Source organism: Brachyhypopomus gauderio, chromosome 15 (genome assembly GCF_052324685.1).
Source record: "Brachyhypopomus gauderio isolate BG-103 chromosome 15, BGAUD_0.2, whole genome shotgun sequence".
Lineage (NCBI taxonomy): Eukaryota > Metazoa > Chordata > Actinopteri > Gymnotiformes > Hypopomidae > Brachyhypopomus > Brachyhypopomus gauderio.
Window position 1 is genome coordinate 9479606 of NC_135225.1, and position 27564 is coordinate 9507169.

The 27564-nt window shown below is 44.7% G+C and overlaps 1 protein-coding gene and 1 long non-coding RNA gene across 6 annotated transcripts in view; one reads left to right on the forward strand and one right to left on the reverse strand.

The window, feature by feature from the left end:
* Window positions 1-12743, reverse strand: part of LOC143476845 (uncharacterized) — a 65460-nt gene extending 52717 nt beyond the window's left edge. The window contains exons 1-2 of the long non-coding RNA XR_013121400.1: window positions 12565-12743; window positions 10510-10634 (exon numbers count right to left, since the gene is read on the reverse strand). This is a non-coding gene — a long non-coding RNA (uncharacterized LOC143476845). The remainder of the gene's footprint in view (window positions 1-10509; window positions 10635-12564) is intronic.
* kndc1 (kinase non-catalytic C-lobe domain containing 1) lies at window positions 1-27074 on the forward strand. 5 transcript variants are annotated; one of them, XM_076975217.1, is made up of 30 exons: window positions 1763-2457; window positions 4334-4532; window positions 5688-5746; window positions 6873-7037; window positions 8256-8379; window positions 8467-9197; window positions 9292-9406; window positions 10505-10576; window positions 10903-10964; window positions 11087-11245; window positions 11436-11513; window positions 13642-13717; window positions 14209-14440; window positions 14722-15278; window positions 15722-15854; window positions 17296-17681; window positions 18216-18556; window positions 19300-19393; window positions 19504-19601; window positions 20519-20715; window positions 20880-20990; window positions 21123-21270; window positions 21397-21579; window positions 22078-22320; window positions 22663-22745; window positions 23224-23377; window positions 23746-23868; window positions 24235-24294; window positions 24466-24620; window positions 25579-27074. In XM_076975217.1, exons 1-30 carry the CDS (start codon window positions 2353-2355, stop codon window positions 25808-25810), a joined length of 5475 nt encoding a protein of 1824 aa, XP_076831332.1. In that variant the 5' UTR covers window positions 1763-2352; the 3' UTR covers window positions 25811-27074. The 5 variants fall into 5 exon arrangements, 4 of the variants coding, with proteins under 4 accessions (XP_076831329.1, XP_076831330.1, XP_076831331.1 ...); XM_076975214.1 differs by lacking the exons at window positions 15722-15854; window positions 17296-17681; window positions 18216-18556; ... (11 more) ...; window positions 24466-24620; window positions 25579-27074 and adding an exon at window positions 1-180 and having other exon boundaries at window positions 2343-2457; window positions 14209-14398; window positions 14658-14989; XM_076975215.1 differs by lacking the exons at window positions 10505-10576; window positions 10903-10964; window positions 11087-11245; ... (18 more) ...; window positions 24466-24620; window positions 25579-27074 and adding an exon at window positions 9647-10441 and having other exon boundaries at window positions 1735-2457.
* Window positions 27075-27564: the final 490 nt, after the last annotated feature.

Consider the following 27564-nt stretch of genomic DNA (forward strand, 5'->3'; position numbering starts at 1 on the left):
CACTCCTACTTCAGCCCATGTCCTTTCAGAAAATGCAACCTAACAGATGGATCTGGCCCGTCTATAACATTCCACTATACCCTGGGGCTAGGTGAGCGTCTACAGGAGCCACTGTCCTCCATGTCAACGATGTTTCACCTAGACAACACCGGTTACTGAGAAAGAAATTGTGCTGTCAAGGTGAGTCACTGTCTAAGGGAGTGTTTGTGTGGGAGAGAATGATATAATCGAATGCAATGTCTTCCTGGACAAACTAGTCTCAGCTCTAGAATTTCAACTCACCTGTTTAGGAAATTGTAAAAGTGTAGTAATCACAATTGCTTTGACTATTGAACCTATGTGTAAGCTTATGTGATAAGATGCATGATATCATATCTGTCTCAATCTTTTTCTAATGCACAATTTGCATAGATTTTTATTTGCATAATTAGTCATTTGTGCGTGTCTTTAAAAAGTGCCTCAGGGTTAAGTACATGCAGGTAATTAGCTTACATTCCTGTAGCTGTCATGTACTTTAATTACATCATACATAGTGCTACATTTGAATTATTCCAACATTTCATTTGCCAAGGGCAAACTGTTAACCCAGGGTCGTGCCTGGATGACTCTCCACTCAGCCCTAGAGCCACTAGCTGTTCGCTATTTCCCCTGGTTGGTCAGAGTAGTAGAAGAACCAAACCTAAGCTTCAGGCTGGAAGATGAGCAGGTCAAAAACAACAAGGACAAACTGTATTTCTCTCCATGGCTTTCATGGTTGCTGTAGTAAAAGAAGGTTTCAAAACATGGCTTGGTTTTCAGCCATGTCTATAATGTTTTTTAAATGATTAAAAATGTATTTAATAATTAAAATCTTTATAGTTTTATGTTCTTGTCTAAGACATAACTGTGTGGTTATAGCAGTTAAGCCCTTAAAAGTCCCAAAACCTGCTCGTGAGTCCAGATCATATGAACATTGCCTTTTGGCTTTGATTTTCCAAGGCAGCGCCCCAGTATAGTTAATCACTACCCGCTTATGTGCTGGCTTAATGTTGTTGGCTTAACTCTGTGAAAAATTAGCTGGCTGAGGTAATTCACTGTTCTGCTAGAGACACACGGTTGTCTGTAGGCTCCTACTGGAGCCTCTACCAGCCAGGAAACTCACAGTGCTGCTTAACAGTCCATATGAGTTCTAGACCACTTGCTCGTCTCATTTTAATCCATTGCACTGTACTGTTACTATTTATTAACGGTTTAAACTCCATGGACCTGTCGGTGGACGGTGGACTCTCACTCCTCACTCTTGTAACTGCATACCTTGTACAGTACATTATTTTGAGTAGTTACAGAATAATCCACCATAGTAACTGAATAGTAATATAGTCCCTCATAATAGTTAAAATTAATATATTAAGCGTGGCCTTTAAGGCGTTAATCGACGGTATATTTAAACTACACGTTTCAAAGTAGGCTTGCTTATGTTCGTTTGATATGACGCACGTGCCACACTCCACTATTCAAAGTCACTACAAAGTCTCGAGAGCCAAAATGATTGAGAAATCCAGTCACTCATACTTCTATTACGTCTTGCAGACGAACAAAAACCACAGAGGAAAGGCTGTAATTTTATGAGGGGGACGAACTGATCCCGTAACGACAGCTTAATCACAGCTGATGCCCGCGCCCTGTGTTAATTGCACATCTCCTGTAGCCTTATGACACGCGTAGGCTGCAGCCGTCAGAGTCGCGCGCGTCCAGGAGCGCCTCTAAACACAGCGCGCGCGCAGCGAGCTGCAGGCTGGGCGATCCTAACGCTGCCTACATGATTGCTTAGTTGCATTGACGTCCATGCGGTCTAATGACGTAAAATGCTTGTTGTCGCTGCGCGGTGTTTGAGGGGCATCGGTAATTCTGCATTTATTCCCCAAATGAGTGTTTCTCTATGCACTGCGTGGAGGGGGGAGTGTTGCTGTTCCTCATGTGGGTGATGTCTAGTGTTGCGTGTGTGTGAAGGTGCGCTGGTCGTTGCCATGACACCATAGTTAGCAAACTCCCTCGCTGCCATCGGTTACTGACAGCAAGTCAGGGAAATAGCTTGACAATTCCTTCACTTTAGACCCATCGCCAGATCTGTCTGCGTGTTTCAGTACCAACGGGCCGTGCAATGCTGCATGATTTTGGCAGACAGACGCGGATTGTGCTGAAAAGTCGTGTCCTTTTGGGGGGAACGCGTCATATTTCTTAAAGCCTCGTTTCCGAGTGGGTTGCCAGGAAAAACGAGAGAAAGATGCGCCGCTGCTGTTGAATCAATGAGCAGCTCCTAACAAATTTCTCGAGATCCGTTTTATGTTTCATATACCTTCAAGTTAAGGACGAATGGGGACCTTTACGACTGGTGTAGTAACGCTGGGTGGTGCGGAGGATGAAGAGGACGAAGAGCGTTATGAAGTTGATCATCTACCTCCACTGCTTGAGGACGAGGTGAGGACGTTTTAATCCCAATAAACCCTGGAGAGGATGTCGGTCATCCCTTCTACTACTATAAAACTACGACTGGCGTCATTCTATAAGACGTAAAGTCGTTAAAGACGTTATTTCGCCGGTTGCCTGCTTTGACAGAAATTGCTTTTTAGAAAACCGAGCGGCAAACTTTAAAGGAGTTCTACAGCTGCTCATCAGCTGATTTTTGATGTCATTATTTTTTGCGTGTCTGAATTAGCTAAGCAGTGTTAACTCCACATTTCAGTGACAGAAATCTAATAATAATAATAATAATAGCAATAATTATTATCACTATTTCTATATTACTACGGAGCTGCAGTAGATTGATAGCTATGCCTGCATACATTGGGGAAAATATTACATAGGCTCATGGTGATACTTGGCTTGAGCTATAAATGTGGCATGACTCACACATTAAGAGCAATCTCATAAATAAGGCCTCATAGGAAACCAATTGTATCACGTTGTGTAGGGCCCTTTCCTACTGACATGTCTGCCAGTCCTGGGGTTGGGTGTGATACCCATCCCCTCTGCTGCCTAGTGTCACTTGATAACATTTGTGGAGATCTTCTCTCATCCACTTCTGATATCATTCATTATTATTTATATTCATACAGATAAAATCTTTAGGTGGTTTTACTCTTTTAAAATGTTTTATTAGTTGACTCATGTCGCATGTCATTTTTAATTTTGGAGATTAAGAGTGCTAGTCTGATTAAGACTGATGTCTTTTTTACATGCTGAACCCTCAACTGTATTGTGACTATACCAGCATGTAAATGGCTAGCACATTGTGAGCTGTCTATATGTTAACTGTTTGCTCCTTAGGGACAACAGAAGGCACACGGCACAGCTGGTATTCAAACATGAAGAAGCCCATGTGTAGCACCTTTGCAGTGTTGTGTCCCTTTGAGCACTCTTCGTAGAATAATGGATTTGAGAATAAAGAACTGATCCCAGAGCAGTAAACGAAAAGATATACGAAATACAATTAAAACTATGCAAGGCCAGGAGGAGAGGGAACCTTATGTAGGCCATAATGTTTAACTTACAGGAAGAGAGAGGGAGAGAGAGAGAGAGAGCGAGAGAGAGCGAGAGAGAGAGAGAGAGGGAGGGGGGGGGAGAGGGAAAGATAGAGGGTTTCTCTGCACTGTTCTAGTGGGAGTTTGCCTATTTATGGGCTGCACTTGCAGTGCTGCATCAAGCAGCACGTTCCTGCTCTGTGTGTCTAATTCTTCATTTTTTCTGGGTCTGCCTCACTCACCCTGAGAGTGCGAGTTGCACAGACGCACATGTGTGCAGATGTAAACATGCAGTACACTGGAAAGCATCAAGAGAGCTCCATCTTCAGACCACAAACTCTTGGAATGGACAGTTGTTTCCATTCGATATCAGTTACACAAAGAATGACTGTTGAAAAATCAACCGATCTTTCATAGTATGTGACATCATCACATAGCTGGCTTTATTTTCAGAGTGTATCTAGGGAAACAGAGTTGAGATGAAGGTTCCTGCTTAGTTAAAAGTAGCCTGTATGTAAAGTGGGTTTCAGTTCAAGCTGCTGAACTTTGAACCAAAATGCTGCTCAGTTTAGTTCTTCTTTTAAACTGGTTTAATACAGCGCATGTTCATGGATGGATTTGGATTTATGGATATTAAAATATGGATTTTACCATTAAGCAAATTCAGATTATGCTCAAAGATCTCGTAAGATATGGGTTGTGTAGGGGTTGGAGGTTAAGGTTCCATGCAGTCCTGGGTCATACACACTTGTATTATTTGAAGACCCTTTTGAGGCCATGCACTCACCTTCCAGCTAAGAACAACTGTGGGTTCTCATTCATTCCCCCCACAGGAGAACGTGTCTCTGGCGGATATCCTGTGCCTGAGAGACCGCTGTCTGTCTGAGCAGGAGGTGTGGGCGGTGTGTGTGGAGTGTGTATACTCACTGCAGAGCATCTCACATTCTCCGCTCTTCCACACACTCTGCATCACGCCGGACACCCTGGCCTTCAACGCGCACGGCAACGTGAGCTTCATGGAGCTCCTAAGTGGTGAGTGTGACTCACTCTGCACACGTCCTGCTGTGTACATGCGCTGGCCTCCTAACGCGAGCTCAGGGGCTCCGTGCTGCTGTTAGCCGCCTCGCTTTAATCGCCAGAAGTTAGGCTGCTTCTAAATTGATTTCCAAAGTGGCAAGTGCTCTTTACAAAGCCAGGAGCCACTTATAAGAAAACTAGGAGCAGCAATAACTGTGACAAGGGCTTCAGTTTTAAACTGCACTTTGAAAGGCTGTATAAAAATGACTCATTTTTTTCATTCGTAGCTCCATTTCAGCTGTCAATAGCTGTTTATAGCCTGGCCACGCGTGTGAAGTGCCTGTGCCTGTTTTGTCTAAATGTCTAGCACTCCTTCTGATGATCTTCTACCCGGAGTGTAGTTCTAACCTGAATCTAACACACCCCATCAAAGCAATCAGGGTTTTCAGGAACAGGTAGTTGTTAGAACATGGTGTGTTAGATTAGGGTAGGAACAGATCTGCTCAGGTTATATCTTGAGGATCACGCTGAGGAACTCAGAGTTCAGGGAGAGTGGTGGCACGGTATAGATCTGAAACTCATATACATGCTGAAAAATCAATGGTTTTAAATGTCACCAAACTTTTGCACTATGCATCAAATGGGGTTTCAATAAACAGTCAGCATGAGTGCTACGATGCAGGAAACCTGTAGAGATGTATAAGGATTTACCTATAACAGAGTAATGAAATGAGGTGGAGAAGTATGGTGAAGAAGGAACTGTTCCTGGCCCAAAACACCATGCTTCATCAGTAACACACTGAAGAAAGCGCCTTGGTAAATACACTCAAATTAATGGTGATATTGACGAAGTGCCCCTGCTGTGCGCCTGTGGACCCCGTTCAGACTGGAAGACAGCAGCTATATGTGTAAAAGCAAAAGCCTGGCCTATATAAGTGGACACCAGCCGAGGGGAGACGGGAATGGCTCAGTATCTGTGGCCTACTTGAAGCAGCTAGTGCTCACCTCTTCTGGATTACTGCTGAAAGGAATGTGATTAAGCAGCAAGGTCCCTGCAGACCTGCCAGGCCACCTCAATAGACGGGTACTTTAGGAGGCCGGGTCTTTTTGTTCCGTTTATGCTGTATCTGCTTTGTTTTAGCTTTATTTATCAGATTCCTGTGTTGACAGACGACCCGGATGGCTGTTTCGTGCCGCCGGAGCTCGACAGGACTGGGAACACGTTTGAGGTGAACTGCTGCACTGGAGGTCTTCTGTGTGTTTGCAGGGTTGCCAGGTGTCGGCGTTTGCATGCTTTTCCACAAGCGTTAGGACAGGGTGCACTAGATCATATTGTCTGACCAAATGTTTATTCATAGCTGCATTCTGATTAATATTAAAATTTCTGTCTGAATAAAATGACTGTTCTCTTCATTCAAGCTTGATGATCGACATTAGTTGCATGGACCTAAATGTCGTACATTATCATATAATGCATGCAAAAACATGGATTGGAAAATCAATAAATGAACATGAGGCACTTGATTTCTTCGATGCATCGATGCCATACAGTTTATTGGTATAACTAAAAGATCAGGGCCATTTGTGGTTGTCATCTTGGGTGGAGTACCAGTTGCCCCTTAATTCATCATTTCCTTAAAGGGCAAAGGTTTCTCTCCTTAACTAAGATGAATACAAATATCAGTTTTTACCAAATCCAAAGAGCATCTTTTCCCATAATTATGTGGACGAAAGAAAATGGATCTCATGCCATGGAACAATGTTCATTTATGACATCCTGGCTCTCGGGTGATGGCTACCATGTTATGCATAATGGAAATGTAGGTGTGATTAAGGATTCATTGACTATCCTAGACTACGAGTGCATGGGCAGCCACAGGTGCTAAACGCTCCCCTGCCCCACGCAGCAGAATGAGGCTGCTCTTCCCTTTCATCTGTATTTATCTGTGCTGACTGTTTGTTGGCCTGAGGAACAGCATGGTGACACAACCAAAACAACATAACACGTAGGCGCTCCAGCTGGATGCACACACAGCTAAGATTCACACTTCAGGATCTGGCACGTCACTTTATCTACACAGTGATTCAATGAATTGACAGGTTGTTAGATTACTGCTGCAAGATTACCTGTGGTTGAGGGAGAGATGTGTTTCTCCGTGCTGTAATCTCAGATAAGGAGCCTTAATTGTTAATGCTGTCCTTTACAGTCTCTGCTTTTTGATAATAGATTAACCTGTTTGGTATGTGGTGTGAAAGTTTTGCTGAGCTGTTTCTCATCTCTCTTTCTCTCCCTCCGTTTCTCTCCGTCTGTCTCTCTATGCCTGTCTCTCTCTGTCTTTTCCTGTCCTGATTTAGGGACATGTGTTTTCTCTTGGCTCCACTCTCTCAGCTGCACTAAGTTATGTTGTGGAGCCTGAGTTGGTTGAGTTGGGGGTTGAGTTGTTTGAGTTGGGGGTTGACACCAAGACATTACTTGAACAAATGCAAGAGGAGAAGCCGGAGAATAGGCCCCGCCCCCAGGTGATATTTTTTCTGTTCCGATTGAGAGTTTTGTGAAATTCATTTTGTGTAAAGAGAAAAAACAGGAGCAGAATAGGTTCAGATGAACAGAAAGCTAAAGAGACTAAGAGAAGACAATTTTCAAAATTTGTTTGCAACCGGCAATTTAACATTTAAAAATAGCTTCCAAAAAGGATTCTACAATTAATAAAAGATTCCAGTAGAGCAGTAATCCAGTAAAACCCAGTAAAACTTGATTTTGTCATCATTAAGAAAATAGAGTACATACTGTATTTGGTTCAATGGACCAAATTTGATGTAAAGGGATCCCTGCTCCTTTGAAATTGTACTTTCAAAAATGATGTAGTGCCTTCATGACATGCACGGCTCAGTGGTAGAGCTAGGAGGGTTTACGCTTGAAACTTTTAGGTAGAAATGCCCATATTATATCAAACTTCAAAGATTTTACTGAGCAAACAGGGTTTAAAGATGAGGCCAAGGCACAATTATGCAAGAGTTCCTTTGTTACAAAATGAAAGAATTCTAGACTCTAGAAGTGTTCATGCATATTATGGAGCACTGGTAAAATGTTCAATTTTATTCTCCATGAACACGTTACTGCCGGTGCACTGCACTACAGACACAAATCTGGACTGTTTTTGACTTCATCTGGTCTTCCTGATGTGGCAGCCGCTGTATGATGGGGCTCTGCTGGGAGCTGAGGCAGACGGGTGGTTTTGTTAATACTTTACTGAAAGACTCCTCTGTTCCTTAGAAGGTCTGGAGGTCAGTTTGTGATCATGCAAAGAAGCACTGCTGACACCAACTGGCAATATACACGTCAATTGCTTCTTATCTCCAATTGAGGCTCTGGCTGACTCATGGAATAGCATGTCAGAACCACCCGGAAAAAAGAGTAAAAACTGAGATAAAGAAGAATGATTGAAAAAAGAAGGAAAGAAAGATTAATAGTAGTGTAGGCTGACAAAAAAGGACTAAGACTAATAACTGTTAGAATATAATTCTAAGATGCAAACAGAGTGCAGAGTTGGGCCTAGCACAGCTGGTTTGTTGAAGACGTGTTAAACACCTCTGTACCTGAATAAAGCCCATAAAAGGTCTGAGAAATATATATGTATGTTCAGAGAGGGTTGTCTTCTAATTTGCTGCAGAAAATGTGTTACTTCACTCCTCCGTTTAACATTATCACATGGAATGTCACTTTCTCACTCTCAACAGGACATCCTCGCTCAGGCAAGCGTCAAGCTCATGGACACGTCATCCACGGCAGTTTGTCGAACGCTCTCCGCCATTGGACGAAGAGTGTTGTCGATAGAATCCGTCTCCGTCTCAGCTTTCCAAGGTTTGGAAGTCCCCTTCTCTTAGACTGTAATTCATCTACAGCTATCTTAACGGGGAGTCCAATTATAGAGTTTCTTTTTGTTTACAGACGAATGGGAAAAATCACGTCATCAGTTTTTGGAATTCCGAGGGTCAAGGGCAAACTCTGTTGAGAATCGTACGGGCGACCAGCACATAAGTAGACATCATTCATCTGATTCTTATGAGGAAGAGGACTTTCTGATGAAACAAAGACGCTGTGTGTGTAATGGCTCCTTCCGGTCTGGGAGTGTGGATGAGTATTCCGGAGGTTCAGCCTTACTCAGAGATGATGGTTCATCGTGCCAGTCACAGAGCGGCTCCCCCATCCGAAGGAGGTGCCCAGAGCAGAGGTCAGGGAGGGCCCGGAGCGCCCTCAACCGCTCCTGTTCTGTCCCCGACTCCAACAACCCCCCGGCCTTCTCACCTCCGTCACGCACGGACATGAGCAGGATGGTGACGGACCTGTCGGAGATTGGAGGAGAGGAGAGCGTGGTGGTGATGCACTGGGAAGAAAGGATGCTGAAAGGCTCACCCAGGAAACCCCCACAGGGCCCGGAACCAGACGGAAACTTCGAGGTTTTCGGCCAGCAACCGGAATCTTCCAGCCGAATTCAAAACTCCACCCCTCCACATGCAAGCGGCGACCCAGGCCGGGATGACACGGGTCAGAGATGGGCTGCCGGAGACGAAACCCCCATCCCCTCCGCAGACGTCAGGGAGGCAACGGAGTCGAGTGCCCTGTGCTGTAACCACATGACCAAAAGCATGCTGTGCCTGAATGAAGAATCTCAGGACGAGGTAAGGACTAGGTTCCCCTGGTGGGGGTCGGTTTTTGGGCCGAGCACTTTCCTGTCCCGCTATTGGATGACTCTCTGTTGGCTTTCATTTCCAGTGGATCTCTCTGCGGGAGCTCCTCTCCTTCTGTTTTCGGCCGCTGTCCATCAAAGAGCTGTGGGCACTGTGCTACACCTGCCTGGCCACACTCCAGACCTACACTGACTTCCCAGGTTAGTACAGGGAACGCAGGTACAAGGACAGTGCATGTAGTGTCCCCCGTGTTTGTGTCCCAAGGCAAAGCTGAGCAGAGAAGACCAATAAACAAACACCAACTTGATACTAAGATGCAGGAAGAATCCATACTACACTTAAGGTACAATTGTTTAAAGAAAATATTCATTTTGGCGGTAGATCTTATTTACAAATGTAAGTAGCAGTGATGTTGCATTTAGATTGTCCTTCTTTAATAGATATTTGGAAGCCATTTCAAAAAGCTGTAGCCTGAATTGCAGGTTTTGCCACATCTACTTGTAACAACGGCTACCAGTCCTTCCTCGGTCAGTTCTACCTGCTCAAGCTCACACGTTTACTGACTGATGGTAACTTGTCTTTGTCTGCACACTTTGGGCCAAGTTTATAGTGACCTCTTTCATTAACTATCTATTTTCTAACAGGGCAGATGATTAGATTTTTGTATACTGTATACGAATGCATACATAATTACGTTGCATTTGAAAGTCTTTGTAAAGCGGTTTTAGAGTTTAAATGCATAGTCATTTAGCAAGCTAATGAGTGCCAGTAAAGGTTATCACAGCATGCATACAGTACAGAGCTCTGGTAGAGTAGGTCGACAGACATCAGGGTGTAGCACAGGTGTCAACCATGGCTGTAAAATGTATGTTCAGCTATTAGGTACACCTTTGCGGTATGTGACCCTAATAATGAAGGGAGCGCTGTATTTGTCATGATCAGTTAAGTCATCTGGACAGCATTGAAATGGAGACAGAATCCAGTGCAGTGTTCTTGCTTCACATGCCAATTGGTGGCAGTCCAGGGCTGTCTGACACAGCCAAGAACACTGCTGACCACTGCTGACTGCTGGGCTAATAATCGCTGAATTGTCACAACAAACATCAACAAATATTTCTTGCTGAAGGTCCTCGCCTGTTCTCTTATTCCACAGCATTAGGCCTGTGTTCTATTTTGGGAAGAGATACTCTCCCAGATTCTGGTCTGAATATTTAATTTTGAATTAGTAAAAATCAAGTAGAAGATGAGTCATTTGTTGTGTCTCAGAGTGCATCCCTGTGTGTGTTGTGTTTTGAAAGCGTACCTGTGCCTCGACTCCGTCTACGTGGGCTGTGAGGGAGAGTTGCTGTTCCTCCATCCTAAAAATACAGGTACTGCTATTCCCAACACCATGTTCAGCACTCACCGATGAACGGAGATCCACGGCCCCTGTAACGCGTATAGACATTCAGAGCATGAACAAACCAACCCACAAACACTACATGAACATGAGTTAAATACTGACTAGCTGAAGCACAGTTACTACTACTACAGAAACAGGTACAGGCACAGAAAGAACTCATATTGGAATCATGTTACCCCAGCATTCTGCACTAATTTATAAAGCACACTGAATACTGCAACACCATCTGGTTTTAATGTTTCTTTTTTTGACTTGTGCTCCATTGCTATTGTCTGTTATCGTTATTCTTTGTAGGTTCCTACGATGCCTTTTATGTAGCTCCTGAATTCCAGGAACACGGTATTGTAACTGAAAAGGTTAGACCAAATGGTAACCACTATTTTTATAGTGAATTGTCACTTTCAGTTCACGCAGCGTTTTTCTATAAAAAGGAGCGTTTGAGCTTTGAAAGCCAACTGTGTTCTTTCTTGCTGTCTAGGCCTGCGTATATGGAGTGGCAGCTATCCTGTGGGCCACAGCCAAGTTCCATCTGTCCCCGAATCAGAAGCTGGCTATGCCGAGAAAGCTCAAGAGGCTTCTCCTGGAGATGGCCAAGAGAACGCCGATTGAAAGGCCCACCATTGTTATGGCGAAAAAGGTACTAGCCTGTGGCTAAACTCTGCAGGATTTTAAACTTACTGGGAAGCTCTTCAACTATTAAGCAACTGAGTTGTTTATTCAAATATATCTGTGTGTAATGCAGGCATGAGTGTTGTGTTACGAGCAGAGTCAGCACAGCAGTAAGAGCAGATTATCAATTTCTCCCTCTCTCCACTATGCTGTCTCAGAGTTGTCGTGACTACCTGTCCCGTCAGGGTACCAGTGCTGAGTCTGTGTGGACGCAGCTGATCTGCAGAATTCATAAGGTACATTCAGACCGATGAAGGAGTGGGTGGGTGGGTGGGTGGGTGAAGGAGTGGGTGGGTGGGTGGGTGGGTAGGTGAGGGAGTGAGTGGGTAGGTGAGGGAGTGAGTGGGTGAGAGGATGAGTGGATAAGTGTAAAGCTGCTTTGTGACAACATGTGTTGTGAAAAGCGCAGTGGTGGACGAAGTACAGCAATTATGTACTTGAGTAAAAGTACAGTTACCTTGCATTGAATATTACTCAAGTAAAAGTATTCACCTAATTTTTTTACTTGAGTAAAAGTACAAAAGTATCTGCCTTTTTATTAAAAGTAAAAACTTTTTTTTCTTAGCGTCACATCAAAACCCCTACGCCTACTCGATCAACAAGTGAACAACGAAACAGTGCCTTACATTTGCCTAGCAAACACAAAATCCTCAAAACTATATTATATTTAAGTAAGACCAAGTGCTTTTGAAGCAACAACACAAAAAGCATTCATTCAAGTTTCATTATGTCAGAAAACGAATAACAAATAAACACCATCACAGCTGATGAAAATCAATAAAAACACAACTGATAAATCATTCACTATAAACATTACATTTGATGAAACATTACCTAAGTTTTGAAGAGGCGATACAGTATATGAAGAGGTTATACGTTGTCCAACACATGGCGGGACAGGGAAGCTTAGCACCTAGAACTAGAACTGTGTGCAGCCCAACCAACTGAACTCATAATATTAAACTTGGCCGAATAATTAATATAATATTAATAATAATTTAACTTCGCTTCGCTCATATTTGTTTGCCTTCGCCTCCCTCATAGGAATGAATTGCGAAGTTCGCTTCGCTTGGCCAAATTCGCGTGTATGTGTCCCCGGCTTTAACGTTTGATATGGGTGTCTCCTGTGTTAAACTGGCGCTTAGCATCTCCACAGATTGCAATTTGGGTACTAGCACATTGCTTTGGATAAAAGCATCTGTTAAATGTAGTGTATTTCAATGTGATATAATTAACCGGGGTATATAAACCACCCTGTTGGTAGTACTCATCTAATGGCGAACTTACCTCGATGTGTTTTTTCAAGTTTGACGGCGAGTTCATAAATGATCACAGCGATGTGTTCTTCGGAATGCAGAGGAGACACTTGAAGGAATACGAATCATTTTTCTTTTCGAGGAATTCAAACAATTGGGCTAAATAAGGCCAGGGGTGTTGGGGGAAGACATCTGTTGCAGCCATGTCAGATCCTCTCTTAATCTCTTACTGAGCGCTGATTGGTTCTAGTCTGTGACACGGTACACTTTGACCTGTCGGTATTTTATTAAGCGTTGATTTAAAAATAAAAAAAGGAACGAGATGTTTCTGTAAATGTAACGAAGTGAAAAGTGAAAAGTTTCGCTTTGAAATGTAGTGAAGTAAAAGTATAAAGTCTTACAAAATAAAAGTACTTGAGTAAAGTACAAATACATGGAAATGTTACCTAAGTACAGTCATGGGCGCAGATGGAAATTCTGAAGTGAGGGGGACCAAGCTGTACAATATATACGTTTATGCTTGTAGATGCTAGATTTCGGATGGGGTCAATATAAATCTGGAGGGGACATGTCCCCCCCGTCCCCAGTGCCATCTGCGCCCCTGAGTACAGTAACGAATTACATTTACTTCGTTACTGTCCACCACTAGAAAAGCGCCAGAGACGGAGTGGCTAATCGGGAGATTCGGGAGGATTCCCGATGGGCCGGCTCATGTCAATCTGTAGTTTGGGCCGATTGGGAGGGAAAAATAATTTTGGGCCGGATTTGGGCATGAAACTCCCGGGCTGAAAAAGTGGCCCACTCCGGCCCTGAAAAGCGCTATACAAAAATATTTGATTTGATTTTGATTTGATAAGTGGATGAGTGAGTGAGTGGGTGGGTGTTCATAACAAATATTAATCATGTCTAATGTCTATAAATATAATGAATATAATAAATGTCATGTCTACCATGTGGGTGATTTAACTCTCTGCCCCATCTCCTTTCACACTTCACCCATATGTCTTATTTTATGTAAGTATTATCATCATTGTGCATGATGCTCATTTTGACTGGATTTTATCTCTATACCAGCTGCGGTTTAGATCACAGTCTTGTGGTTTTTCAGGCATCCAGTAAAATTAAAGAATCAGAAAGCCATCCAGACTGCTCGTTCAGAAGCAGTCTACCAGGCAGGAAGTCAGGTACGAATGTTACACTTGATGTTCGGGCTGAGACATGAACCTTTCCTGCTGATTATAGCTCAGTGCCCTGTTTACTTGTCTTTAGCAAGATTATTAGTCCAGGTTCAGAAAGCAAAACTCCTCACCAGGATTTAGTTTCAACCACCTGCCCTGCTATAGATCTTCACCACCTACTAAGAATAGTCCCAACCCTGATCAACATTCAGAAGCTTCTAATGCCCTGGTCTAGTTAGTGTGTTATATTAGGTGTGTTATAGGGTTGAAACCTTGCAGGCCAGTAGATCTCCAGGAACAGGTGTAGATACCGCCTAACATGTGCACCTGAATGTTTTTTATTTATTTATTATCTTGAAGTGTTATTTTTCATGTTTACATTTTATTCATTTATTTCTTTATATAAGTTTTAAACTTTAGACCTCTTGGTTTTTCCATTTTGGTTTGATGTCAGTCTTGAATTTATCAGGGTGTCACATTTCTAGTTACGTTTACAGGTTTTATACCCTTGGCCAGTGATGTGAGGTTGGCCCCTGTAACCGGCCCCGTACCCCGGAGCAACCCAGCCCCACGCATGAGCAAACTGCCCAAGGCCTTCACCTCCTCAGCCACACACTTTACCCCCATAGTACTGGCACAGGAACAGCCAGGACACCAGGATCAGCCACTTACTGATCCTACTACAAGGTGGCTGGCTAATTCATATCTAGTAGAACCAGATCAGCTAAAGTTAATAGTAGTTCTTAATATCCATCAATGTCTTAATACACGCAAGCCTAAATGACTCATGTCATACTAACCTATGATGATGTTATAAAGTATTGAAGAGAATGTAGTACAGGTATAATTTTATACTCTAAGATCTATTGATGTATAAATGGTCAATTTTATGGATCTAATTATTTTATTCTGTGATTCCCACCCTGTTCTGCCCTCTGTGTTAAAGAATCACAGGTGTAGATTTAATCAGCAATACGGACCTGGCTATGGAAGCAGTACCGCACAAAAAGGACTGCAATCAGAGTGAGAGAGGAGAGGGTGAAGCGGACCGAGCCCTCCACATCCAGGACTCATGTTCTGTTACCCCCCCCACCCTTCCCCACACCTCACGCAGAATGTCAGGAGGTGAATAGCCATCTAACACCAATCTGCTCCAACTTCTCATGTGCTTCTGGTGCCTGCAACAATTTCCTGCTGCAGCAAGACCCTGAAACAGGACGCCTGACCCTGTTTCCTGTACAGCTGGCTGCTTCTCAGCCAATCACTGGCCTGGATCTTAGCTCGCCATGTAGTGCAGAGAATGACTCAATGAATCAAAATGTGGATCGTGATCTGTCTTGTGTTACCCAGAACGGGGAGTGTGAAAATCACGGCACATCCTCTTATCACAAAAAGAGGAAAGTTAACATACCAAATAGGACCCCCACAGAGCCGCCCCAGCTCGGCCACAAATCAAGTGTCACCTCAGGCCAGAGAGATCCCATTCTGACACAAGTCATTGGGCTGGTCAGAGAAGAGTTCGCCTTTGACGGTTATTTGGAGAATGGAGTGGAGGATCTAGCCATGGGTACGTTTGGGTTGTAATTTCCAGTATGGGCTCCACTTACAAAGAAATAATGCTGATTAATTTGGTAATAGAAGAAAATTGTTGTTTTAAATACCTAAAGGACATTAAAGTTTAGCGTGCTCTTCTTTTTAGTGCCTTTAGGGGAAAAAGTAGTTAAATGTTTGCTGATCTTCAGAATATGCAGGTTATGTGTCTAGTTAATTAAATTATAGCCTCTTAATTAATCAATTACTTTAATTAAGTTAGAAACACCCCATCACCAAAAAGGCGCTACGCTTGTAAATTGAAGCTACTGCAGATTTTCTCATTTTGCTTTTGGAAATCTCTTTATTGGATTTTGGGGAATTGAAAAGCAAAGGGGATTAAGAGAGTAGACAAACTTTCAAGGCTCCCTTGTGCCTTGTTCCAGGCAGATGGGTAATTCTCATTCTCTCTGCTTGTAGGCGAGTACATCCTATCTTTAAGGAGCCTGCATTTTGAGACCTTCAGCAGAGCAGTAGTGGAGAAGTTCAGCGTCCTGCACTGGGATTCAGACCTGCTAGGACTGCTGCACTGCTTGGTCAACTCTTTTTACCCGTGAGTACCTTTTAAACCTGTGGCCAAGCTGTAAGAGATCCCTATAGTGCACAGCCTGCTCTTGTATTCCGAGTCACATTTCACCCTTTGGATATGTCTCTCTTAATTGTAATAGTGGAAGCTCCCATTTTGCTACAAGGCCGTATATCACAGGTGTTGACGTGGTAGAATAATGTGGCCCATCTATAAACCCACCTGGGCAAGGAGCAGAAGTCAACTTACCATCCCCACACTGGGTTTAGTTCAGAAGGGAAGTCAGAGCAGCCTAAAATGGCGAGCTTTGAATTTTAATGTCTCCAACAAGACCACAATACACACTTAAAACACCAGCCCCCCACTGACCCATTCCTCTCAATATCAACATTCATACAAGAAGCATTTCGAAAAGCCTTTCACCCAGCCATTGGCCGGGCTGATCGGTCCCTATGGCAACAGCCTGGCGTGAAGGGCCCTGGCATTGGGGCTCTCGCCGAGAACCCTTGGGTGCCTTCCAGCAGAGGACCGGCAAGGCCCCCTAGAGGAGCCAGATGTGGCCACAAGGGGGCGTGATTGAATGGGGGGGCGTGGACACCGTGTACTAGGCAGCTCTTCCAACACCTCTGGCTGTCAGGCAGCTCTGTCGGGGGGCATCCAGAGAGGTCATATGAGTGAGAAACAGAGGCAAGGAGGCCGTGTGGTTATGGAGGTCAGACGCACACAAACAGCCCTTTCTCCCGGCCGAGTCACATGACCCTCCGGCCCTCCTCTGCTCAGATGATGCACTGATGGGGAGGGAGGCTCACAAGTCTGGACACTCACTGGGTCTCTCCGCAGCTATAGAGTGATTCACAGGGTCTGCCAGGCACTTAAGGAATACACAAGGAGAACTCACAGGACATGCTCATTGGTCTGGTATGTGCAGTGATCGCTTGTGCCGTATTTTCACTGGGTGTTGCTGTGTATTGAATATAGTGTACTGCACAAACGGGTTGTTTTTCTTCTTTTTTATGGTCTGATTTTTGCTTAGATTTTTTTAATGGTCTTAATCTGTTGTTTTAGTGTGGTTTATATAGTAGAAATGTTAAAGCTATACAAAGTTTGGCATTTTCAGTCATTGATGACGTTGCTCGTGTTTTTCCAATAAGTTCACTGTAAAATTTTGTTGCTGTTTTTTTCCTCAGTCGTTAGGAGTAGCCGTGCTCTCATTATCAGAACCGACTGAGCAGGACTGTTTTCTGTATGTGATGTTAACATTGTGAGAGCTAGCTCTGTTTTCACTATATCTGTGTTTTTGTTGTTTTTCATCTCTTTATGTTTCTGTTGTCTCTCCATCTCTCTTTTTCTCTCTTCTCTCTCCCTTTCTTTCTCTCTGTCTGTCTCTCTCTCCCTCTCTCTCTCTCTCTCTCTCTCTCTCTCTCTCTCACACACACACACACACACACACACACACACACACACACAGAGCTTTTGGTGAACAGCCTCCATCAAAGCCTGCAGAAAGGGCACAGAGATCACTGCCGGATGCCGGGGGCCGTGAGGGGGGAGGACAGGAGAGCGGGAGCAGGAATGGCCGCCGGCTCGACCACAACGCAAACGTGTGCCGTGGTCCTCCTTCAGGTCCTCCTTCAGGTCCTCCTTCAGGTCCTCCCACAGAACCCACAGCAGCTCCAGAATTAAACCAAGGAGAGACGGAGGACATCCGAGGTCACAGAGCGACTGAGGAGGGAGGAGGGGGAGGAGGAGGAGGAGGAGGAAGAGGAGGAGGTGGTGAGGCAGAAGTTGAGACCAGGAGCATGTGGGAAGGGACCCAGCACGGATCGGACGAGAAGCATCAACATGACAGCACAGGTACGACAGGCCCATTATGATTATAAGGCCCATTATGATTATAAGGCCCATTATGAAAACTCCCATGACTGGTGCTTAAATAGGAAACATTCTGCATCTCCCCTGCAAACTTATTTTACATATTTGGATCAGTGTAATTTGCATTGATTGTAGAATAAAACACAGGGATATTCTACTGAATGGCCTTCTAAAGAGTGAAGTGTATTCACTACTGCCAAACACACACAGTGAGGTCTTGATGCTTCTGCCTTACACGGAGTTGCCAGGGAACCAAACACTCAGGAAAGTGACCTTTTTTCCTGCTACTGCCCCCTCACCCCATACGCACTCTTTCTCAATCTTTCTTTCACTTTCTTTCTCCTTCTTTCTCTTTCTCATGCTCACCACAAACAAAAAACAGTCCTTTCATCACACACAAGCACACCACTGGACACACAGTTAAACACTTTAAAAACACCTGCACAGTTATACAGAGTCCCTTTAGCAGAGTCCCTTCAGCATACTTAACCAGCCCTCCCCCTGTTCATATTTTAGACATGAGTGAAGCCAGACCAAAGAGAAAGAGCGGCGAGACGCCAGCAGGGGGCGCCGACAAGTCCCTGTGTGGGGCTGAGGCTCTTTGCCAGAGCTCTGACCTGGAGGAGAGCGGAGAGAGTCAGCTCACCCCCGATTGCTCCGACGCAGAAATGGAGGACTCCTACTCCCTCGTCTCAGAGAGGCCTCTGCACTGCTGCTCGGGCTGCCAGGGGCCCCTCCTCGGCCCCGCGTGGGCCCTGGCCCTGTACGGACACGGCTGCTTTAGTCAGGAAGTGGTGGAGTATGCTCACAAACTAGGCAGCCACAGTGACTCACCGAGCCTGGAGGAGAAGTCACAGGTATCACGTCTTCAGAGCCTTTACTCTCACTCCTGCACACTTACACTTTGTATATCTGTATCTCTTTGCTTCTTTTTGGATATGACTGTCGTGTTGCTTTGGAATGCACAGTGAAATCGTTATGGTGAAATTCTTGTCTCCTGAGTGTGTCCTAATCTTTATTTGTTAATATTTGCTTATGCTAACTGTACTAAAAGGAGCCACCTTTCTTAGACCCAGTATTTTACCAGGTATGTTTAATATAATAAGACAATAGAAATAATGATTAGCTCCAGGAACCTCTAGTCACTCCTTTAGTCATTTGTACATTTTAGAAATGTTCATAATTTATCTGTTGCAAAAATGTGGTCAGATACACGCTAACCAGTATCGTGGGCAGAGTGACAGAATTTGCCGGGCTGGTTTAGTGCGAGTGCTTTGATGGTTATGGAGCGAGGTAGACATGGCCGATCGCTCAGGCAGTAAGACCTCTACTGGATGACAGGGGCTAAACTGACCTCTGCACACACCTTCTACTTCAAAGCACTAACCATCAACCTCTGTTACCATAGTGAGCAATGCAGTCACACATAAGGGCAACTGAAACTGCCCTGATGAACATGTAACTATTATTTCAGGGTTATTCTGGATCTGGGGCTTTGATTAAGATTTTTATGATGGCACTATTTTTGTGCTAACCTCAGTAAATGGTCTGGTCAGCCATGTCTGGTGAGTTAATATCTTTGACATGTGGTTTCCCACAGGAAGTTCAGCAGCAGCTGTTGATTGAAAGCAGGAATCTAAAGAAGACCAGAAATTTCTACCACAAGCTAATTCACCAACAGCGGAACAATAAAGGTGTGCTTCTCAGAAAGCCATTGTTTATTCCAGCGTCTCAGGCAGATCGCTGAATTCTGATGTTAATGTTGCTGTTCTTTTGCGTTTTCTTACGTCTGGTACTCCTGCAGGTACCGAAGCAAAGACAATGTTGTACAAAGTGAAGGAGCAGTTTGAGGAGCTGAGAGCAAAAGTAGAATTCCTTAAATGTGTGAGGAAGTATCTCCAGGTGTGTGTGTTTTTGCAACGTATTGATTAGAATTCTGGACTAACAACTAGGAAATTGGTGGTCCAAGACCCAGTGGTACTGCTTTTGTTTCTGTCAGTCCTTCTGGGTATTTGGTCTTAAAATGAACTAACAAAATTTAGCATTTATTCTACTGTTCAACTCATCTGCATTGCAGAGAGGCCACGTCAGAATCAAATGAACTTTACAGTTAAGGTACAGAATAGACCGGTTAGCCACTGAGCCACAACCCTGCCCAAAAGTAAAAGCAGACATGGGGTTATTGTTCCTGGGCTCTGACTGTGGACGTTTCGCTGCTGACTCAGTAATGCAATATCGCTCAACAGCTCCTTTAGCAAATTAAACCTGTCTAGACCCTGCCTTGCACTTCCGTACATACACTAAAAACATAGTGCTCTCCTGTGTGCCATGTAGACCTGTTGCAATTCAGCAAATAAATACTTTACTTATAAACAGCTATGAGTAGTATTACACAGTTTAAATGGTGGAAAACAAGATTTTCTCATCTCCTAAAAGTTTGTTCTTTAAACAGCAACTTGTATAGTGTAGTTGAACTCAATTATCATTATAATCTACTGAACTAAATGATCATTATAATGTTGAGAGTGTAGAAAATCTAGTAAATGACCTACTCGATTACATCTAGTGTGTAAATATCCTCAATTTCCAAGCGATGGTATAACTGGATTTAACCTAATTAGCCTAACTATGTGTAACCTATTTAGTCTATTTTTCATTCTGGTTTCGTGAATCAAATCATGAGGTGGAACATGTAGTACGTTTAGTGTTTTACCCACTGATCTACCATAATGTTCGACATGCTTTAAGATCTGCTCTGTGTGTTAAAGTGGATGGTGGAGTGTGCAGTGTTGGCTAAGCCTGCCTGTGGTTGCTGTCAGGTGCTGTCTGTGGATCAGTGGGGCTTGGCCCTCTCACTTCTACCTTCTCTGGCTGCTTCTGGGGCTTCTGCTATAGAACTCCCATCCGATGAAGATCCAGCCATCCTGAGCCTGGTGTGTGAGCAACACAGAAAGAGCGACTGCTGCCCCCTAGTGGCTGGAACGCCAAAAGGCCTTATGGCTTATCTTTATGCCAGGTCAAACACAATATAATTTTACACAGCCATGATGTTATGAGCTCAGTGTTTCATTCCTTTAATTAATTCCTTCATTCATTCATTTGTAATGGAACATGTGATACCTATGACTACCATGTGATACCTATGATCTAACTCTCGTTACGTTTCCTGTCCACCGGCAGACACGCCTTTTTGGACGGATACATCCAGCAGTTCTTCTACACATATCGCTACTTCTGTACTCCTGAGGAAGTCCTCCAGTTTTTAATGGACAAATTTGATGGCTCAGTAGAGTAAGTACCACGCAGCGCCAACAACACTAGAAATGCTACGGTGTGAACAATACTAGAGTGTGAACAGTACTAGAGTGTGAACAGTACTAGAGTGTGTTCTGATCGCAATGATGCATTTTCACAACTCCTCAGAGGAAGCAGCGACCCGTCTACAGACAGTGCGAAGGTGTTCCGTCGCACATTAGACCTGCTGCAGTGCTGGATAGGAGACTGTCAGTGGGTGGATTTCCCATCCAAGTCCCGCCTCCACGAAAGCCTCGATGTTTTCCTCACATCTAAGGTAAGAAAACACGATTGTGCCTAGGTGACCCAACCTAGCCAAAGGTAAAGAGAAACTAGAATTACCAATAGCCCTTTGAACCCGAATTATGTGTTTTATACTCGGGTGGCTCCATTTTATACTCAGGTGGCTCCTGTAGACAGTCGAGGAGAGAATCTACTTTCTATGCTTCAAAACACTCCCCAGAGAAGGTGGGACTGTGGGCTGGCATGTCTTGGTGGAAGTCCAATCAGCAGTTGGGAGGATGGCGGCGTCCAATCAGTTCGTTCCTTATGCAGGAATGATTCCACTGAAGACACTGCCAGGAAGGTCAGCACGATGGGTTTGTCCTCATTGTCCACAGTGACTTTGAATTCAATATAATGCCATGTGATAGAAATGCTTGATGTGAACAGAAGCAAGTGCCATAATTTTTTTAATTAATTAAATATTAATTAAACATTTTAATCACATTATTAATTAACCCCCTCCCCCTACACCCACACACACATATGAGAGGCAACCATTGTAATTACTGTAATTAGTATCAGCACTGTTCACACTAAGAAACTGTAGATAAATTGTGTGTGTGTGTGTGTGTGTGTGTGTGTGTGTGTGTGTGTGTGTGTGTGTGTGTGTGTGTGTGTGCGTGCGTGTGTGTGTGTGTGTGTGTGCGCGCATGCGTGTGTGTGCGTGTGTGTGTGTGTGTGTGTGTGTGTGTGTGTGTGTGTGTGTGTGTGTGCGTGCGTGTGTGTGTGTGCGCGTGCGCATGCGTGTGTGTGTGTGCGCATGCGTGTGTGTGTGCGCATGCGTGTGCTGACCCAACAGAGTTTCCCTTGGCGTGTGGCGTGTGCTGTAGAGTCCCAGCTGGGTCAGCCTAAGGAGAAGGCCCATCACTCCATCAGCGCGCTGCTACCCCAGCCCTGCTACAGCGGCCCAGCTGTGCGCACTCAGCAGAGAGTGGCCTTCAGCCAGATGGAGCACGCCCCACTACACACCTCCCCACTACACACCGCCCCGCTGCACACCGCCCCGCTGCACACCGCCCAGCAGCTGACGCTGCTCCAGCAGGTTGCCCTGCCGCTGTGCCCACCTGCCCCACACACCCCTCAGTGCTCTGCGTCTGCAGCCCGTTACACTCCCTTGTCATTCTCCTGCCCTGTTCTGCTTCTCTGGTCTTTATCCACCAACAACCTTTTCCCATGTGTTCTCTGTTTTATTTGCCCTTGAGTATGCACTGGCAATTGTGTTGTTGTTCATTAAATCGGCCTCTAGAGGGAGACAAATCACCTCTCTGCTTTTTCACACAATCTTTTTTTTTTCCCATGTACTGAGAGAAATACACCTCTCGTGTCTCATGTGTCATCCTACTGCCCTCTGTTCTCATTCACAGTTGTTTTGTCCCCCTTTCAGGAAATCTTTCAAAATTGTCATCCTGTCCATTTCCTGAACTCAAGAGCACAGGGGGTTCGAGAGAAATCAGTGAACTTCTCCAAGTGAGTCTCCACATTCTGAAATGAAAATGTAAATGTGCCATATTTGTCAATTGTGATTTTTCACAGCAATCGAAATTTGTCCTCCGCATTTACCAATCTGTGCAGTTAGAACACACACACACACACACACACACACACTAGTGATTACTAGGGGGCTGTGGATCACACGTGCCCAGAGCGGTGGGCAGCCCTAACCCCATCATGTAGGGGTTAAGTGCCTTGCTCAAGGGCACCTCAGTCATAGCCTCAGGCTTGGGAATCGAACCGACAACTGGTCACAAGACCAGTTCCCTACCACAGGACCATGACTGCCCCCCCTCTATATTCAACATAATTATTGATTGGTATATTATGGTGATAAAAATGAATGCTTTCTCCTTTAAACAGTGAAAGTGTATTAGCCATGTGATTTTTGATCACTTTGGACTTCCTACTGTATGAGTGAGTCATTTACTGTCCCAATTTTTATGTTGGCCAGATGTGCGTTGTCTGATTCCCTGCCACTAGAGGGCAGCACTCTTTTTGTGGGTGCAGAGCCAGGACAAGACGGACCTCTGCAGCACATGATCGAATATGCAGAAAGTGTAACCAACTGGATCTCCGCTGAGATTGTCATCGCAGACTCTGTGAAGGTCATTTTTCAAATAAGCTTTAAGCCTGCATTCTTTATGGACTGCTTCAAAACAAAAACAAGTAATGATACTAATAATTAATAAATTAATAAATGAAATGTGAAATGTGCCAGTATTTACACTTTTTTTTGTGTAACCCTAAAAAATAACTCCAAATTTGACGTGGGTGTGCACAGTTCTGATATGTAAATGTTCGTTTTAGATGTGAGTACTGTTTTTAGATATTTTGACAAAAATATTCTTATTGAAAAGGGTGTTTTTTCTTTACAGTCTAAGTGCAGCTCAGTGCAACGTCTGCAGCGTTTGCCTCTCCTCACAAACACCTGCTCCTTTTCCTGCTGTACAAATTGTGCTTTGTCTTCTTTTAGGTTCAGACATCTTTGCTTACCAAGTTTCTCTCGATTGCTAAGCACTGTTATGAAACAAGGAACTTTGCCACAGCCATGCAGATTCTTGGAGGCCTTGAGAACGTGATTGTCAGACAGTTACCGGTACGCCTGCGCACAAGTCTCTGTTGTTCTGAAAAGGGGGAATATCTCAACCCAGACATCCCTCCTGTTTAAATAGGCAAATAGAGTACAATTCTGAACCTGACTTTAATATTTCTTTAAAAATATCAGATTGTAGAGTGAATTTACACATCACTACCGAGCCGTTTTACTGAAAGACTCCACAACAATATACAGGGTGATATTTTTATTCAGTTCTGTGAGAAAGATTTGCATTCTCAGTGACAAACATAAATGATTTTTATTGCTCCTGCTGAGCTCACCCATGTTTCCCATCCTCTGTGTCTGCACACACTGTGGTTATTGTTTGTGCTATTAGGTGACAGTCTTTGATTCTTGCACTTGCAGGCTTGGAAGCAGCTGTCAACCAAGATGTTGGAGGTTCTTGAGGAGCTCAGAGCAGTTCAGGTGAGAGAGAGAGAGAGAGAGAGAGAGAGAGAGAGAGCTGAACACTTTCATCAGCTGCAGCAATCAAGATTATTACTTACGCTCTATAACCCTAAGAGCAGAACCACCCGGTCCGAACTGCCCCGGGGTAGTAGATCTCCAGGATTAGGCTGGCTGGTGTGCTTGTTTCAGGTGTTTCTGAAGAGTGACAGCCTGTGTCTGATGGAGGGCGGGAGAAGAGAGCAGCCCACGCTGCCGGACGCCCGCACCCTGGCCATGCATGTCCAGCAGATGGAGATAGGAGCCTTCACGCTGACCAGTGGCGCATACAAGTGGACCAAGCTGAGGTGGGTCACTGCGTTCTGACTTCCACACGGCCACAGTCAAATAACTACAGCAGCTCCCCAACTGGTGGACTGTGGTTAGTGAACGCGCTGTGTGTTGCCCTGGCACAGCGTTAGCACAGGCTGGTAGATCAGGGTAGATGCATCAGCAGTCGCCCAGGGCACCGCAGCAAAGTATAGCTTCCAAGTTTCAGTCATCATTGCAGCAGACACACACACACACACACACACACACACACACACACACACACAGTTCGAAGTATTCTCGATATTACATCTCGTAAGGCAAACAAGCCTGCTCATGCGCACGCATGCTGGCGGACATCTGCAGAGGTCAGAGGTCATGGAGAGACGGAGCCAGCGGTAATGACACAGCTGGTGGCTGCACACCCTGCTGTGTCCAATCAGGTTGTGGGTGCGTGCATGATTGTGAGCACCACGTGCCTATGGAGTGTGTGTAGGAGTGTGTGTGTGTGTGTGTGTGTGTGTGTGTCTACAACCAGATGGTGTACCAGTGGCGTCAGTGTGCTTGGGGCTATGGGTTTGTGCCAGGTACCCGAGGGACTGGGTGTTGTTGGCAGATGCCAGGGTCAGTGTGGGCACGGTGAGCAGCGGACACACAGATAGTTGTTGTACACCCGAGCTGTCTCCAGGAATCTCCACACACACACTCACATGCTCAGCGGATGGGAAGTTGAGCTAAAGTACTGAGATGCATAGTAACATCTGCTTTATTTCCACTCACTGATGGTTATTTCTTTGCTAAGCTTTGCCCTTTGTTTAATTAACATCTGCTTCACACTGCTCCATTCTCCCTCTTACCAACACTTTCCCTCTGTCCACATGCATTCTCTTTCTTTCTGTATCTTCATTTCTCTCAATCTTTCTCTCCCTCTCTCTCTCTCTCTCTCTCTCTCTCTCGTTGCTTACGCCCCCACCCCTCTCCGTCTCTCCTCTGCAGGAGTATAGCGCGTGTGATAAGTCAGGTGCAGGCGTTCCAGGAGCACGTGTACACGTACTCTCCTGATCCGGAGCTGCAGGCGTACCTGCAGGCCCGCGTGACGCACCTGGGCAGGTGTGACGTGACCGCCCTTGCCGCCGACAACCACGCCAACTTCCTGCAGCCCACTGCCGAGAGGCACACGCGCCGAATCCAGGAGACCCTGCGCAGGGTGAAGGCCTCCTTCCAGTGAGGCCATGCAGCTCGGCCAGGGGCAGGAACCAGGGGCAGGAACCAGGGGCAGCTCGGCCAGGGGCAGGAACCAGGGGCAGGAACCAGGGGCAGGATCCAGGGAGGACCTGAGGACTCTTACATGCACATTGTCTCATGGGAGTTGGACAGTGGCTTATAGTAACTGGACACTGGGGGAAATGTGCTCTGGTTTTTTCGTAAGGCGCTGTGAGTTGAGTGGTGTGTGAGTAGGTTCTGGGTGTTGGATGATCTACGACTGCTTCAGCAGAACCACCTTCTTCTCACAGCTCTCCTCGCTCCTCAGTGCGAGTACGTTGGGGCCTCACGCTGGTGTTACTGTCCTAGCATGGCTTGAATCTGCGCTCCTCCCCCCCCTTCTCAATTTGTGTGATTTGCTTTTTCTTTTCTTCAAGAGAATAATGTGCATTTCAAGGTTTCTGTGCATTTTCCATTTTCTAAACAAGCAACTGAAGAGTCATCTTACACCTTAAAATTTCCCCTGTGTTAATGTAGTGAAAGGAGTTTGTAAATCACCATGACATAAATTCAGAGATCTGTAAACAGTCATGGCTTAATTGCATAAAAGGCTATCTTGGCACTTTGATTATCACTACACATGCCACATACACTGTAACAATATAGGCTATTCTCCTTGGGAAAAAAATGTTTATTGTGCTCTAAATTACTCTAAAATTTTAGAATACGTTCTTCTCACTTAGTAATACAGGGCAGTGTTATTTGCTTTGCTTGGTGTGTTGAACTATTACGTATTTTTCTTTTTATGTAGGGATTTTGTTTGTTTGTTTGTTTTTGGCCGTGGGGGGGTTGCTCCAATTCAAGTTCCCAATTTGTCACGCTGAGGCGAGGAAGTACGCGCCCCCGGAGGCGACTTTCAGGGCGACCTCTTGCGAAGGCAGATTTTCAGACGGGATCAGGGGCTTCAAAGCGCCCAAGATAAAGACTTAATTGGAAAGCGAAGCGCTCAGACCTATCAAGCTACAGATCACTGATAAAGGAAACATTTAGCATGTAGTAATCATCATTGTTGTAGCTAAACGAAACCTTTAAAGTCTGTTATCCAACGGCGGACAGATCAAGTCAGGGATTACAATCCTTTAAGAGACACATGCAGTGAAATATAAAAGACAGGATTGGCATTAAGCTCTTTCTTGTGAATGTGCGAGTGCGTTTCGTATCTCTTCATTTCTCACGAATATTTTTGTCTTAAATGCGTGTAATTATTAAAAATAAAGATTGCAAATAAACTTGCCAAACGAATATGGTAGTTTTTTTTCCGTGTGCATACTTACAGCACAATTATAATCGTGCTCTGTCATTAAATACACATCATTAAAGTACTTATTCTTGAAATAATAGTGGTGCATGTTCTGCACGTTAAGGGTTTCACTATTTAATTTTTTGTCGCTGCAGGAATCGCTTGTATCGAGAAGACCATTGTTTGGCCATTACGTTTATTCTTACTGGGATTTGCATGTGAACTGCCTACCAATCAAACTTAATTGTGTTGCTACTGTAATCCCTTTGATCCGAGACGCCAAACGTTGCATCCCGAGACACTGGCGCCAGCGTCGCTCCGGGATATCCAAAACGTGTTGCTGCAAAACCATTTGAACTGTATTGTTATTGCCGTTGTTTCACGTACAAAAGGAAGGTGTGCACAGGAAAGCATAAACACACCACTGGCTTTCATACTTAAACGTTATATGCTGCGTTAAACTAGTAAATATATATGTA

What these genes read in the sequence shown, in the direction of transcription:
- kndc1 (XM_076975217.1), top strand. Translation starts at nt 2,353, where the DNA reads ATGGGGACCTTTACGACTGGTGTAGTAACGCTGGGTGGTGCGGAGGAT. An exon ending in CTCCGTCTCAGCTTTCCAAG is followed by an intron (nt 8,380 to 8,466) that starts GTTTGGAAGTCC and finishes TTTTGTTTACAG; the next exon opens with ACGAATGGGAAAAATCACGT. An exon ending in ATGAAGAATCTCAGGACGAG is followed by an intron (nt 9,198 to 9,291) that starts GTAAGGACTAGG and finishes TTTCATTTCCAG; the next exon opens with TGGATCTCTCTGCGGGAGCT.